General features: G+C 44.4%; 1 protein-coding gene across 1 annotated transcript; it reads right to left on the bottom strand.

Annotated features, from left to right (window-relative positions):
* Positions 1–1797: 1797 nt before the first annotated feature.
* cmtm4 (CKLF-like MARVEL transmembrane domain containing 4) lies at positions 1798–15223 on the bottom strand. The gene is made up of 4 exons (XM_052062581.1): positions 14565–15223; positions 8177–8353; positions 5081–5179; positions 1798–3488 (listed from the first exon to the last, which is right to left on the bottom strand). The coding sequence occupies exons 1-4, from the start codon at positions 14748–14750 to the stop codon at positions 3324–3326; spliced, it is 627 nt and encodes a 208-aa protein (XP_051918541.1). The 5' UTR covers positions 14751–15223; the 3' UTR covers positions 1798–3323.
* Positions 15224–15867: the final 644 nt, after the last annotated feature.

Here is a 15867-nt window from a genome sequence, read left to right as displayed (position 1 = left end):
ACGTGTATAGAACTACCACACAAACATTAAATCTAAAACAGGTATGCACGTACACACACACACACATTAACACATGCATGGCAAAAGTGTACTCATGTAATTGCGATTAGAAGAGGTCAGCAGTACTGTCAGGCCATCTTTAACAGTCTCTTTGCCCGAAAAAATGACAGCTAATTCATCCCTCACGACATAAACTTTGACAAGCAGAAATGGGCCCAGTATTTATAATAATGTGTTTGAAGGTAAGAAACTAGGCACATATTCTTGTTTAAGTAAGGTATGTCTTAAATGCTTACATTACTCCATATGACACGAAGACTGAGCACTTGGCTCTGCTTGTTACTCAGTAGAGAAGAGGTGGGAGTATTTCATTTCTTTTAACAGTTTATGAAGAGGTGGAGATGGAAGACATCTGTTCCGGGATCAAGTACCCTGCTGAAGTCACCCCCGGCCCAAAGAAGAGGACACTTCCTAAGTCTTCAGTGAAGCCCAAACCCAATGAACATACTCCAGGTAAGGGTTCAATGTGATATATGCTATTGCAATAAACAGAAAGGGAACCCTTAATATTTACAGGGGTTAGCAATCAATCCCACTGAATCAGCGGGGCTTCACTGTAATTAGCGTGCTCATGAATTCATATTTACGTTCTATGTCCCAGCAGATATGTTGGTCATGAAGGCACACAACCCAGCAAAGCAACGTCGTATGAAAATGGAGCAGCTCTCCATCTGAAGATGGACGACAGCATTTAGTCGAACCACTGCAGTAAAAAGTAAAAGTTAAAATCAAAACATTACATTTTGTTTGATGTTATCACGGAGCAAAATCTTTTCTGTATGATTAAGAGTTCCTTATTGAGAAAAACGTTCAGTCGCCGAACCTAGTCTTGTAGATATTGTTTAAAAAAATATATGTTAAATCTAAATATGACATTCTGTTTGATGTTATAACTTGTTATTCAAAATACAAAAAAAACCATTTATTGTCTACATGGTTGAGTTGGTTGTTTTGTTTTTTTAATTTACAAAAAAAAGTTCAGTAACCGAACCTGGTCTTGTATTTATTGAATTATATATTCATGACAGGGCGGCCCGGTATCCTAGTGGTTAGCACGTCGGCTTCACAGTGCAGAGGTACCGGGTTCGATTCCAGCTCCGGCCTCCCTGTGTGGAGTCTCCCCGGGCCTGCGTGGGTTTTCTCCGGGTGCTCCGGTTTCCTCCCACATTCCAAAAATATGCATGGCAGGCTGATTGAACACTCTAAATTGTCCCGAGGTGTGAATGTGAGCGTGGTTGGTTGTTCGTCTCTGTGTGCCCTGCGATTGGCTGGCAACCGATTCAGGGTGTCCCCCGCCTACTGCCCGAAGACAGCTGGGATAGGCTCCAGCACCACCCGTGACCCGAGTGAGGATCAGCTCGGAAGATGAATGAATGAATATTCATTACATATATTTCACCCAATACAAGTATCTGTATTTTTAATTGTATGAAGCTCTCCAGCTGTTTTGGGAGCGGTTTTAGTAGTTAAAATGGATAAAATATATATTCATTCACAGCCAATTAAAAAAAGAAAGCATAAAATGCCCTGCGATAAAATTCCGCAATAGTGAGGGGCCTCCTTGCGTCGTGTGATTCTACATCAAGTTCATTCTTTGTCATGTCTACACAAGCGTTAATTAAAGCACTGTGCTGTTTTCTAGCAGGACTAAGATCACATGTCGCATCCGTCCATTTTAAAACTCACAGTAAACACCGACACATTATAAAATACACAAAGGGAAGAATCCAACCAGTCTTTGGTTCAGTTAGTTTAATAACAGGATTAACATAAAAGGAACGTAAAATAAATACATGTAGTGACTCTCGCTGTATTAATGATATAATGTGAATGCATAAAAGAGAATCGTGTGGAATGGGGTTGTGTACATGGTAGGGTTTTTTTTTTGTGTGTGGATAAGGTTACTGGAGTACATTTTAGAGAGACCAAAAGGTGGCACTAAAGAGTAAGCATACACTCGATCAGTCAAGTGTTTCCAAGCAGGGCTTTCTGTGAAGTGTTCAAAGAAGTACGTCTCCAGTTCATTCACTCTTGGGTCACTTTGACCTTTAAAAACATTCGTGGAGTGTCAAAGACTGATTGTTTTATCAAGTGATTGGATGCAAGGGTTAACTATATGCTTTCAAATGAACCAAAATCAAAACGGAATGGAAAAAAAAATAACACACCACACCACCGAAAAAACAGTATCAGAGCAAAAAAAAAAAAAAGAAAAACAAAAGCCATCCCTCTCGAATGGACCGAGCACAAGAAAAGCGCTTACACTGAAGCACACTAGATTGTCATGCAAACGTCCGCATTAGCAGGGGTGTGCCGACACCTGAGACGCAGTATCGAATGGGGCCTTCCACGCTATGTGCTACAAACATACTGTGTTTGTTTTAAAAAAAGATCTACTCTGCTGTCGTCACTTTGTGAAGCGGTTGACGTGTGCAAAAGGGAGACGAGACACAAATGTAAATTAAGCCTTCTTGCCTCGTAGTATTTACTCACAGTGTTGACATAAAACGAATTGAAACATGGTACTGGCGATAACCATGTTTTTAGCTAAGTATAAACGCATGGAATTACTTCGACTTGTTACTAAAAAAAAAAAACAACTAACAAACAATAATAATCTGAGCTCAAAACAGACTAAGTGATTGCACACAGCAAAGTTCTATTAGTGGCGAAACATCACAGATTCTAAAGGCAGTTCGTCAAGACGAAGGAATGAACTAAATCAGCGCGAGTACATTCAAGCAATGAAATACACTCTTCTCAGTCGTGTCCGGCCAACCGTTGGTGTCAGTAGATGAAAGAACAGTTGTGTTACTGATCCATATCGCAACGTGTGGGCTTGTTCATCATCACCACTCACAGACAAAGTGACAAAAGCGACTCGCAGGGCTCAACTTGTGCCTTCCCAAAACCCTTTACAGTCAGAAGCTAACATTTGAAAAGTTCCAAAGTGGAGTCAGGACAGGTTGATGTGAAGAAAGCCTGTTTGGATCTCCGTGGAGGTCCTGCAAAATGCAGATGTGGAGACACACGGCGTTCAAAAATGTGACTTGTTTCCATTCCTTTCCGTGAGCCTCTTTATTCTGGAATGTTTGTATTGGATTCCTGGTCAGCAAAGCGGGAAGCACATCTGCGGCTCAGGAAGGCGAGCCAAAGTGTTGCCATGTCGCGCCGACGCACGAGTTGAGGCGCCCGTTCCCACTCGCGGCGAAGTTGCCTCTCCGTCAGCTGTCGGTGATGCGATTTCCATTCGGATCGTCTGCTCAGGCCAGTTCGGGCCGTGCTTCCATTTCGCCACGAGAGGCCGTGCGCGCCCGCATGTACTCGCTGCTCTGAGCCGCTCTCTGACTGCCGTTGCCGCGGCGCCACCGCCGCACTGCCAGGAAAGTGTTTAGGCCGTACACACCTGTAGCCAGGAAGCCGAAGGTCTGCGCACGAGAGGAAATGGGAAGTGAACAACAATTGACAAGTATGGCGGGAAACTGAACAGGCTGCTCAAATATGAAGGATGGCTTGATTTTGATTCTCACACATGTAGGACAAATATTAAATGAAGTCAATACCGAGACATCCCAACAAACTAAAATCGTACGGAGGAATAAGTGCACATATGATAATGATGTAGTAGAACGTCAGTATACTATTGTTCAAGAAAAAAATTCCCCATCTCCAACAGAGGTCCTACAAAAATAGCATTTCGTAAAACCAATTCATATAATAATAATAATCTCGAACCGGACCTAAAAATGAGTAAATCGCTTGCTGAGTTCAAAAACAAATTAAAAAAAAATAGTACAAACAACCTCCATCAATCAGAGTTAAAATGATAAATTCTAAACATGAAATATAATGATAAATCAGAACTAAGTTGATAAATGGAGAGAGGTATTGAAATATCCATTATGAATACAAGAGAAAATTGACACAAGAGTGCCAGGGTGAGGATTTATATAATCTCGATACAAACCAAAAGTTGTAAAAATATCACGGTTAAGGGTAAAGTATGAGCCTTAATGGAGACTTCTTATTACTTTTTCTTTTCTGATTGATATAAAAATGATTTAGTAGATATAAACACATAACGGGGTAGGACTAGATAAGTTATTTACTTCATCCTACTCCCTTGAACATAATAACTGTGTTGAATGAAGACTGATTTCTTCTACCTTATTTTCTGTCAAATTATTACTGTATATATTTTATGTTCAATAAACAATAAAAACAAACAAACAAACAAAACAATATATCTTTACATTGTTTTTTTGATTAGGGGTATCAAAATTAGTGCGTTATGCGCAAACTGCCTTGAAAGGAGAAGTCAACCCCAAAACTCTTGACAATAATAAATTCCATGAGGCCCTAAGAGTCAAAACATTCTGATTAAAATTGCATGCGTGACGCGGCAAAATCTCAAGGGGCGGCCATTTTGCCACTTGCTGTCGACTGAAAATGACATCACAGTTGATGAGGGCTGAGGTAGCATTTCTGAAGCTGGGCTGTGATGTCATTTTCAGTCGACAGCAAGTGGCAAAATGGCCGCCGTCAGAGATGGCTAAAAGTGGGGGCATTTTGCCGCTTAACTCATTTTCCGTGCCGTGTTCCGTCTACTTTTATACAATACATACGTTTATATATTCGTAACTTCAAATTACGACAAAATGAATGTTTCAATGAAATAAAATAATTGTTATGTTTGAGGGGAAAAAATATTTGCCCACTTTTATTTTCATTAATAAGAGAATTAAAAAAAATAGTCCCCAAAAATCTTGTCCAGTTTAGAACAGATTTAAAATGGCAGTTAACATACAAAATGGCCATCAACTGACAGCCTTAGTTTACACTGCTCTTTTTTTCAAATTACCGTAAAAACATGTGACCCAAAATAAATAAATACCATGTAGCGGATAAATGACATTTCATTTCTTATCAATGGGAACAATCGATTTGCGCTCCAAGCAAAATCGATGTACGCACGCACGCATGCATACAAAGCAATGGGCGCCAGGGCCCGCGGACTCACCACTGCCGCGATTTCAGCTCCGGTCTTGTGGTTTATGCACGCAAGCACGAGCGATGACAAGAAGAAGAGGAAGGTGCTGGCTGCCGTGTTGCCCAAATCCTGCAACAACACACACCAAAACGTACACACATTGCGAATAAGGTCTTTGCTTTGACTGCGACTCAAGAAAAACAACAATTAAAAAATTAACCGCTCAGACTGCATCCCTGCGGCTTCATTATAGCCCAGGAAGTCGTTCAAAGGAGGTGAGCATTTCATCTGGCGGACGCCGACCATCCCCCCCCCCCCCCCCTACCCCAAAGCGGAGAAAATGAGAACGACTTCCTTTACGCGAAATCATCTGACATTCGTAGTCCGTTTCGGAAGGGACAATAATAGTGGCCCATCAGTGTGACTGATGCTTGCTGTAGGTCACGTTAGGATGCATGACTTCCATTATCACAGGCCTGTTTTTTTCTTGGGGTGGGGGCTTTGCCCAACTGTAATGAACAAAGCAGTCACAATAGTGTCACATGGAGGGGGTTCATTTGAATCCTCGTACAAAAGAACCATAACGACAGGAAGCAGGGTTCAAACCTTCAACTGTAATCCAAAACGGCACCCGCCTTGCACACACACTGAGCATTTATCCAAACACACACACACGCACACATAGTTTTCACACACACACACGCTTTTAACAGACATGCCAAACCAGTTTAACAGGATCTCATCCAATTTTCGAGGGTCCCGTCTAATACGCGGCAGCAAACACATCACCCCCCCCCCCCCCCCCCAGTCAGTTCAGTCGCACACATTGCATGTTTTCGCCCAGGCCGACACTCCGTAAAAGCTTAAATAACACCAGACCAAGAGCAAACCGCTGGCTCTCCGCGCGCGTCTTGGCCCGGCCTCAGTCAACGCCTCGACACAAAAAAAAAAAAAAAAAAAAAAAGAAACACTCCGTGAAAGCAACTGAAAGTGGCGTTAACGTTGGAATGGTGACACAATGACTGAGCAAGTTCACGCACTAAACATTGATAATAAAAAAAAAATGGCGGGCATGTGGATTCTTTTAGTTCACGTCAATCCACTCTCATCACATAGTTTTAATTTTTGCTGAATGCACAATAGTTCAGTGAAGTACGAGATGGACGGGTTGCGTTTTTATTCAACTGACATGGCAAAACTCAAGGAGCATTGCACTTTTTTTTTTTTTAAAGTAACCCCATCAGCAATGTTTCCAAAGGTGTCCCGAGGTGGAAGCTCCAGTATGTGGAAAAAAATCCTCCTTGATGACTTTGCTACTCTCTTCTTAGTTGCAGTATGTGCTCCGCCCACTCTGGCTGCTCCTAAAGAATGTCTGTAGCTCATGTCAGCAAGTTCATACGTTCAAAAAAAAAAAAAAAAAAAGAAGCGATTGTACTGCCGTCGACATTTTGACAGAAAATGAACCCAATGAAACAAAGCGATCGCCGGCCTGAGGGCACGTAACTGGTTCAGATTGCGAATGGTGCGTACACTCCAAACTAAAACCCCCCCACCCCACCAACTCCCCCACCCCCACCCTTGGTGTGCCTCCCGATTTACCGCCAGCTTTTAATCATCTGCCCTTATTTGTGCAAAAATAAGCACATTTGTCTCAACTAAGTCAATACCATTGCGGCGCATGCGGTCATTTCCACATGGAAGGGGCTCAAGTGGGGGTAACGTTAGGACTTGACTTTTCCCAGCAGCGCTGCCAAAGCCACCAACGGAGGGTGAAATGGAAGAGACGGAGTCACATAGCACATAATGACATGATCAAACCCCTCATGCGCAACTTGCCGAGTCAGGGCAATGGCGGGATGGGGGTTGTCGTTTGAAATGAGCCCAGGGCAAGGGAAGCTGCCAACAATGTTCATAAAAGGATTAAAATCGACGGTAAATGCTACATTGTAGCACCAGATTAGCTTTTCTGCTTTGGGGAACGTCCTTACGTTGGAAGAAAAGCAACAAGTCCACCAAGTACTTTAACGACAGAGCACAAAAGACATAAAAGGCCGTCTGTTGATGAATCCGTCACGCTCATTCCTCAGTCCTCGTCTGTGTCATCATGCGACAGTGAGCGGAAAAACACGTGACGCTGTAAACCGGGCCGGTCTAGCAAACCATTGGAGGAAAGGAAACATTCATTCATTCATCTTCCTAACCGCTTGATCCTCGCTAGGGTCGCAGGGGGTGCTGGAGCCCATCCCAGCTGTCTCCGGGCAGTAGGCGGGGGACACCCTGAATCAGTTGCCAGCCAATCGCAGGGCACACAGAGACGAACAACCATTCGCACTCACACTCACACCTAGGGACAATTTAGAGTGTTCAATCAGCCTGCCACGCATATTTTTGGAATGTGGGAGGAAACCGGAGCACCCGGAGAAAACCCACGCAGGCCCGGGGAGAACATGCAAACTCCACACAGGGAGGTCGGAGCTGGAATCGAACCCGGTACCTCTGCACTGTGAAGCCCACGTGCTAACCACTGGACTACAGGGCCGCCGAAAGGAAACAACAGAATGCAAAAAAAAAACAACAACAAGAAACGGTGAAGAATGAAATCAAATTTCCAGTGAGGTGAACGAGGTCAAGAGGTCACCGTTTCTCTTAAGCCGCCCACTCAAGCTGGCTGCAGTCACTCCACAGCAAAGCCGTCCGGTCGCATTTCAGCCAAATGAAAACCATTTTGCCTCGCTTGAGCCATCATAGCGTACGAAATTTGAGCATCCGGCTTAACATCCGTCGCTCGACGACGACACGTTCGCCGTGCGGCTTCTGCAATCGTAGCTCTGAGCTATTTTCCACTCCCTGCAGCTCAGACAACACCGTCTGGTGTGTTTTTAGGCAAATAGTAAAAGGCAGGCAAGCAGTGTGTCAAGAAAACCAACCAGCTCTGTTGGTTGCAGCTGACACGGTATGTCACCGATTGGAAGATTTGAAAGAAGGTTAAGAAAGCCGATTAAAGTGGCCGATGAGCGTTCATATCCACAAAGCGGGCTTCAAAAATGGACTCCCGTGCCAAATAAATAGCAGTCGAAGCATCGGCAAAAGTCGGGCGCGACACCCCTCGATGACTCATGTACCAACCGTGAGGTTCCAGTTGACGTGGGGCACTTTGGTGTGCACGTTGAGAGAGAAAATCACCAAGAGCGCGCCGGTGACCACGAAGGCGGTGCAGCTGACAAACTCGAAGAAGTAGACGCCGCCGCACGGGGAACACATCATGATGGTTTCGATGCAGATGAAGCCGATCAGTGAGAGGACCTAGAGGGGGGGCGGGAGGGAGGGAGAAACATCAAAACCAGAGATGGGCAAGAGCAAGATGCACCAAATTCAAAGTAATGAGCCCAAGCAAACTACGAGAGACTTTTTTTCGTGAGAGGTTTCAATATGGAGGTTTTTCTTGTTTACAAACTGTGGAGCAAAAATAAACGAACCAGCAAGTATTTCCAAGTCTAAACAAAAAAAAATGTGTTCCTTCATCAAGTTCTTGTCAAGCTAACAGATTCTTTTTACAAGTGCAAGTTACACCAGGTGTCAACAACGGGTCGCTCGCAAGCAGCCCCCCCAGGGACCACTTGAGTAGCCCGGGGGGCTTGTTCCAAATAGCTCCACTTAACAGTGAGATGGCTCACATCTATTTTTTTTCTTTGCTATTCTTTTTAAATTCACACTTGCATTAGTATAACTTGGATCATGACAATATTTAAAATAGGGCGGCCCGGTAGTCCAGTGGTTGGCACGTCGGCTTCACAGTGCAGAGGTACCGGGTTCGATTCCAGCTCCGGCCTCCCTGTGTGGAGTTTGCATGTTCTCCCCGGGCCTGCGTGGGTTTTCTCCGGGTGCTCCGGTTTCCTCCCACATTCCAAAAACATGCGTGGCAGGCTGATTGGACGCTCTAAATTGTCCTTAGGTGTGAGTGTGAGTGCGAATGGTTGTTTCTTTCTGTGTGCCCTGCGATTGGCTGGCAACCGATTCAGGGTGTCCCCCGCCTGCTGCCCGGAGACAGCTGGGATAGGCTCCAACACCCCCCGCGACCCTAGTGAGGATCAAGCGGCTCGGAAGATGAATGAATGAATGAATGAATGAATATTTAAAATAAACAAAAAGTCAAAGTCAAAGGTCGCCATTGTCGCACGTGACCAAGCCATCGTGTTCGTGGAGAAAAGCCAACAGGTGCAACAATGAAGAAATGATTGACCACCAAATCATTTCAGCAACTTTGTCACTTTCAGATGTGCGCAACACACCGGCAGAGCTTTGCATTAATCAGTAAGCAAGAAGCAGCTCTGTTCCAAACCGGTTGACGAGCGGTGAGTTACACATTTTCTCAATGGCTAACCATGTTTGCAGCTGTACTAACTGGCTAATTATTGACCATTATATTTCATATCAAGGCCATATTTGGACAGGGCCTCAGGAGGCCATATATGGTCTGGCTATCAAATGACCGGTAAGCATCATCTTACAGTGGAATTCTGTCGACTTGTATTAGTGCGGCAGCTATCAAACACTGAAAATTCCACTGAATACAAAAAAAAATTGGTTGGATATAATTACAGAAGAGGGAAACCTCCTCTCCAGAAACATTACTGAGATTTTCGACAAAACTCTCCATTTTTAAAAACTGATTTTATCGACTCAATCAACAAACGAAGCATTTTTAAACGTTGATATGTACCATTTTTGACACCATAAATGTTCATGTATATTCAATAAATCAATTATCATCGACAGATGTGATTTCCATATTCGAACAAATCTCTCCGCGTACGTTTTGGTCGATGAGACAAATTGACGTCAGAGGCGTCACAACAGCCATTTTGCTAAACCAACACACTCGAGTAGGCCTGGTTTGTTGAAAAGTGATCAGTTGGAATGGAAAATCTCCCAGAGACGTTTTTAAACGTCTTTTCAGACTTGGTCTAGAATTGCCTGGTACTGAATGAGTTAAACTGCCTCTGAAAAGTACTCCGGCGGCTCTCGCTAGGCGCGGGTGTTGCTAGCTGCTAATGCTGGTGCCGCCACTAAACGCTAGCAACAGGCGCCGTACAATACAAGCTTCAGCATAATTAAGTGTTTTTCAGCACCCTTAATTTACGATTGAACATTATTTCAGGACGATGTTGTGTTGTTGAGATTGACAGCAACAGTTTGCGACGGACAAAACAAGAGTCCGGAAGACGTGTCAAATCAGCCGTTACACCGCGACACGCTGTTGGGAACTACAAAATAATTGCGATGCAAGGCTTGCTGTCCACATATAATTTGGCTCAGGCAAGCATTATTTTGAAGTTGACCTCACTGCGTTGCCGGGTGTGTGACTGTTATTAGCTTGACGACTTCTTTCTGACAGTGTACACGTGTAAATAGGCAAAAGAAATGCATCGATCCCTCTTTTGAAAGCAGGTGCCAGAATTACTTGAGGGTTCGTTTCAGCCCTCGTGTGTATGTCATGCATTTAAACCAACCATGCAAGCAGTCAAACAATGTTATCAAAAAGTGAGCGTGTGCTCCAACTTTCTCCGTTTGTGAACGTTTGCAGCAAAACGGTGGACTGTCTTGATGATGAAGCGTTTGTCCTATGAGTAGAGCCGAGGCCATGAACCCCTCTGACGAGTCCACTCCTGGCAGCCAGTGTGGAAGTTTTCCACCAGCCAAGTCGTCAACAAACCACAGAATGAAAGGAATTCCGCTATTTAGGCGTTCTTCTGCCATCGAAGGCCCGGCAAAAACCGCATGCGCTTTTCTGACTGGGTGAAATGGAGTCCAAATCCCAGAGACTCAACAAAACCAAACATAAAAAAAACACCAATGCAACATCCCAGCCCGTCCAAGTCTGCCACTGTATCACGATGACCTTATGTTTTAAACTTGAATTAAAGATTAAGCAGTAACCATGCATGTGGTTTGAATTAAAACCAAAAAAAATCCCCAAATTACCCAACCCTATTTTAGCAGTAAATTCAAAATTCCAAGAACATGCTGTACAATAAATCCCCCTAATATTTATTTTTACACTCAAGAGGAGCCATCTTTGGAGCGCTAACCTTCACTCAAATTCATCGTAAAAGAATCCTGTTTGCACAATGTTACAAGGGGATTTCACACGAAGCTCCGTTTGCTTGTTCGTCTGGCAATGCCGCAGAGCCACAGCCCCTTTTCACTGTTGGACAAAGCAACACAGAAAACAACCAAACTGGCTTGGCTGGGGGTAAGAATGCCATCTCGCTCAAGAAGTGGCGCAATCACGACTTATCAAAGCGCGCAGTTGGATGCCGTTTTGTTTTCTCTGTGACAGAACCAAAAGGGGTTTCAGCTAAAAGAGAGTGCAAGGCTGCAAATGCTGAGTGATGATGTCACAACTATGAGAGAAAGAGCATGACTTCCCTTAAAGTCCCCCGTGCAGCAGCTAGCAGGTGTCAAGCTGCCAAGCAGGAGCCGCAAAGCTCCATATTGGATCATCTCCTACATAACGATTAGATGTCCACCTTCACCCCAACACAGTCTGTGCAAATGCAGAATCGCACAGCACCACTTGCTCACTCCTTTTATATCCGTTTTATCATTAACACGATTATTTTAGCTCCAATCTTTAGTGCGCAAAAAAAAAAGCACAATTACCGCAAAGACTGCAGCACTTACTGTGTGTGCAAAAAAACTATTCATTCATTCATTCATCTTCCGAGCCGCTTGATCCTCACTAGGGTCGCGGGGGGTGCTGGAGCCCATCCCAGCCGTCTCCGGGCAGTAGGCGGGGGACACCCTGAATCGGTTGCCAGCCAATCGCAGGGCACACAGAGACGAACAACCATCCACGCTCACACTCACACCTAGGGACAATTTAGAGTGTTCAATCAGCCTGCCACGCATGTTTTTGGAATGTGGGAGGAAACCGGAGCACCCGGAGAAAACCCACGCAGGCCCGGGGAGAACATGCAAACTCCACACAGGGAGGCCGGAGCTGGAATCGAACCCGGTACCTCTGCACTGTGAAGCCGACGTGCTAACCACTGGACTACCGAAAAAAAAATAAAAAAAATAAAAAAATAAAAAACCTAAATCAATAAAATTTTAAAATGGCAATGTGTGAATGCTTGAACAGCAACCCGCAGTCTGTGTGCTTGGAAAACATAGCTTAGCCCAAATGCAGGTTATATTTCACCACAGAGGATGAGGTGAATACGCACTCCATGGCGTGGCATTTTCTCACCACATGCGCGCGCAACATTCTTTATTTCTCCCTCCCAGAGCTGAATAAGTAACATTTCAACCAGAACCGACCGCAGTGTCTCTCTAAGCAGGAAGCGCTCGCAGACATTTGGGAGCATCTGGAAAGTTCATTACATCTGGAGCACCACGGCGTGATATTTCAGGAACACAATAGTTTGCAAAGTTGCTGGGAAGCAGAATGATTTGTCAAATGAAATTCCCAACGGTGCATGGGGAGAACGGTCTGAATATTGGTTGGGCTTTGTTGAGGACAAAACACGGTCAGGTTTCATGTGACAAGGAGGTGCTCAGAAAGGGGGGTTGGGTGCTGGATGGATCCGTCTGTACAGTACAGGTACACCTAAAGCTGCCGTGACCATCCGTGCAAGGTTGACTTGCTGCATCTAGTTTACGATACTGGTATATTAAGATATTTTGTGATGTTTTCTTTAATCAATGTATATCTTCTCAGTGAAAAACTGCTTCGAGATGATTGCATGACTTGGTGACTTGCTCGCCTAAGCAATTTCAGAGATGGACTCTGGAGCCTGCTTTGACGACTTCAGAGATAAACTATTTAGCCGTGCTTTGACGACTTCATAGTCTGCTTTGCTTGAATTGTCAAAACTTGATTGTGATCAATGCCACTTGATTACACAACAAACAGTGTGGCGTAGGGAGGGATGAGAATGGCCACTCACCCCTCCCGATGCACACACTTTAGAGGATAAAAGGAGGGGAGCGATGCTCCTCAGCAGAGTCCGCTGTGGGTTAACGTACGAACGTCCAGCTCGTATTGAAGCTCACTCTGCTGAGGGTGTTAGCTCTCCACCCTAATGGCACACGGTAAGAGTTCTTTAGCTTCATACAACTTGTTTGAACTGTGTTATCATTTCTGTGTGGGACCAATAAAGTGCCTATTGTTGGTAGCCAGAAGTGTCTTGTCGTTATTTCTGAGTGCCTATCTCCGACGATCCTTTATAAAACTTGATATTCATTCAAATTGAGTATCAGAAGTGTTTCAAAAAAGATACTCGTACTCCAATAAGCTCTTCATAGAATGTGCTCATTCACAAATTGCCTTCCATTCTGTTTATTCTGACCTACATCGGGCACAGAAGATAAATCACATGATCCCATTTGGGTCAGGGTAAAATCATTTACAGTATGAAGCAGTAAAACTGACGGCTAAGGAAGAAAAAACATCTGGCGGTAAGACTTGTAGGCTTCCACGAACATGCCAAATGCAAACTTGGATGGAATTCAACTGTCCTTGTTTGTGAAGGAGACGTACTTTATGCCGAGCTTCAATGGAAAAAATTGTATTTTCATGGCCTGCGCTTAATTGTAAACGCATCTTTGTTGAGATGGTTGTGTGTTGGCTAAACTTAAGATTCCACAAGACTCAGTTTGCCCATTTACGTGTAAAAAATCATACTACCGTACATGAAAATGGAGTCCCATTTTTTTTAGTCTTGTCATTTTCTGTCCACTTTTTAAGTGAAGACCCCATTTCTTAGTTCATCCCAAAGAAATCTTTTGGGGTTGAGGTCAGTGCTCTGAAGTTCTTCCACACCTAACACGCTTGTGTATGTGAGGAGGATACAATCATGCTAGAACAGAAAAAAAGGACCTTCTCACAAAAATGGAATTAGCTTAAAAAGAAGCCCACTTCTGTAATGTAATTGTCACAAGTGAGAGGGTTCCGCTCTTGATTCTGACTACTTTCACCAAAAACAACACATCGGTGCACAAGTCAGATGGACAAAACTTGATGGTGTTTTCTACCAAGTGTCTTCACTTCTCACCTTGTCCAACATGAGCGTTGGTTTCCTCAAACAGTTTATATGTACAATAGTTTCAGGGAGTACTGTACTTCTCAAGCATAGGGCAACTAACTCGTCGCCAAAAATAAGCATATTTTCTGTCATTCGTGTAAATTTTGATTCAAGACATGTTCAGTGGAGTACCACGTTCAGACAGGTGCATACTGAAATAAAATTTTCGAGGAGGCAATATTGGAAATACGTTAAGAGGACAAGGAATTATAGATACGCGTTTTACAGTATGTGTAATGGATTTAAAGCACCATTAGGACCACACAGAAGGACTTAATCCATTACTTGAACACAGACTGTGCAGTTTAATTCCACGGTCGCCATATGTTAGTGGCTAATTTGTGGGCAAATGTTACGTCATTACTCACGAGGACCACTTTAGTGGACTACTTGCGTTGTCCACCAAACACGAAAAGACAACTTACCACTTCGACCGCCTTTAAAATGCCAAAGTAAGACTTGAGGTAGTCCACATCACACCGAATGCCCCCCAAAACACTCCTCGCGTGGACTGGCTCGGTGGTAGGTTGGTAGGGGCTGCTAGCCCCAGAGATCATGGATGTGTTGGAGGCCTCGCCGTCCAAGCCCTCCGCCTCCTCTGTATTCCTCATGGTGGTTCCTCGCGGTGCCCAAGAGCTTGTAATGACCGCAAAAAAATATTTAAAACCGCGCCAGGTTGTATCTATGCGCCACAGAGCCCAACTTGTTCCATGGCGACAGGAAGAGTGAGCGATAGAAACCGAACAGAAGGGTCCACTTCTCACAGCCGCCCCGCCGTGACGCGATCGAGGGTTCACGAGGGGTAAGGAGGTCGACACCTCGGGCTGTTTCCTGCTTGTCGCTTCGCTCCCACGGAGGCACTTGGAACTCTTATTAGGCGGGTCACTTGTTTTCCACAGTCACATCACCGCAAATGATTCCGCCGAGTACCGCAACACACAGAAACAAAAACACGCCTACCGGGAAGAGAGAGCCTTCACTGCGGGCAAATAATAACACGAAGCCACCGGGACCGAGCGAGAAGTCTATTGTGAGCTGGCGCTGTCCGAGTAACGTCAACCCGCACCGAGGCGGCTCCAAGAGGCTAAGCTCCCGGGGGATGTGGGGCAGCCATGTCTCCGCCCCCCACAAACTGCACAAAAACTCTCCGCCGGTTTCGAGTTCCTCCAAGCAAGTCTGCGAAAGCGAATTTTGGTCAGTAGGGACACGGAAACCTCTTTTCTTCTTCTCCCTTTCCAATTGATGCCTTCATAGTTGATGTAGAACGACTCCCATCGAGTGAAGGCCTGGAAAAATCATCTTTGTCTCCGGGATAGAATTACAGTACAACGCCTGATATTCGTTGTCAGGGTATTCTTACATTGTTTTGATATATTTATATAATATATTTTGTATATATATTTTGTGATATCTCGTACAGAAGTTGAGATTTGATAATACATTGGCAGTCTTTTTGGCCGGTACAGTACTGTATTAAAATTTTTGTATTTAGCATTTACTGCCATCCGGTGGTTTTGTGTGGTATCACAAGGTCAAAAGGAACGGAGCTGAAGGCCCTGGCACCAGATCGGGCCCGACACATTCATTTATTTATTCGCCCACTAACGCAAATTGTGACGCCATGTTTCAAATGCAACGCGTTTCTTAAAATATACCAGATACTGCTATATAAAAATACAATGCAGGAAGAAACATGTGTACAACGACATTCAGTCCCAACAGCCCTCC

The sequence above is a fragment of the Hippocampus zosterae genome, chromosome 4, assembly GCF_025434085.1.
Source record: "Hippocampus zosterae strain Florida chromosome 4, ASM2543408v3, whole genome shotgun sequence".
In the NCBI taxonomy this organism is placed as follows: Eukaryota; Metazoa; Chordata; class Actinopteri; order Syngnathiformes; family Syngnathidae; genus Hippocampus; species Hippocampus zosterae.
Note: the sequence above shows the minus strand (reverse complement) of the source record. Positions and strands in the feature narration are given on the sequence as shown.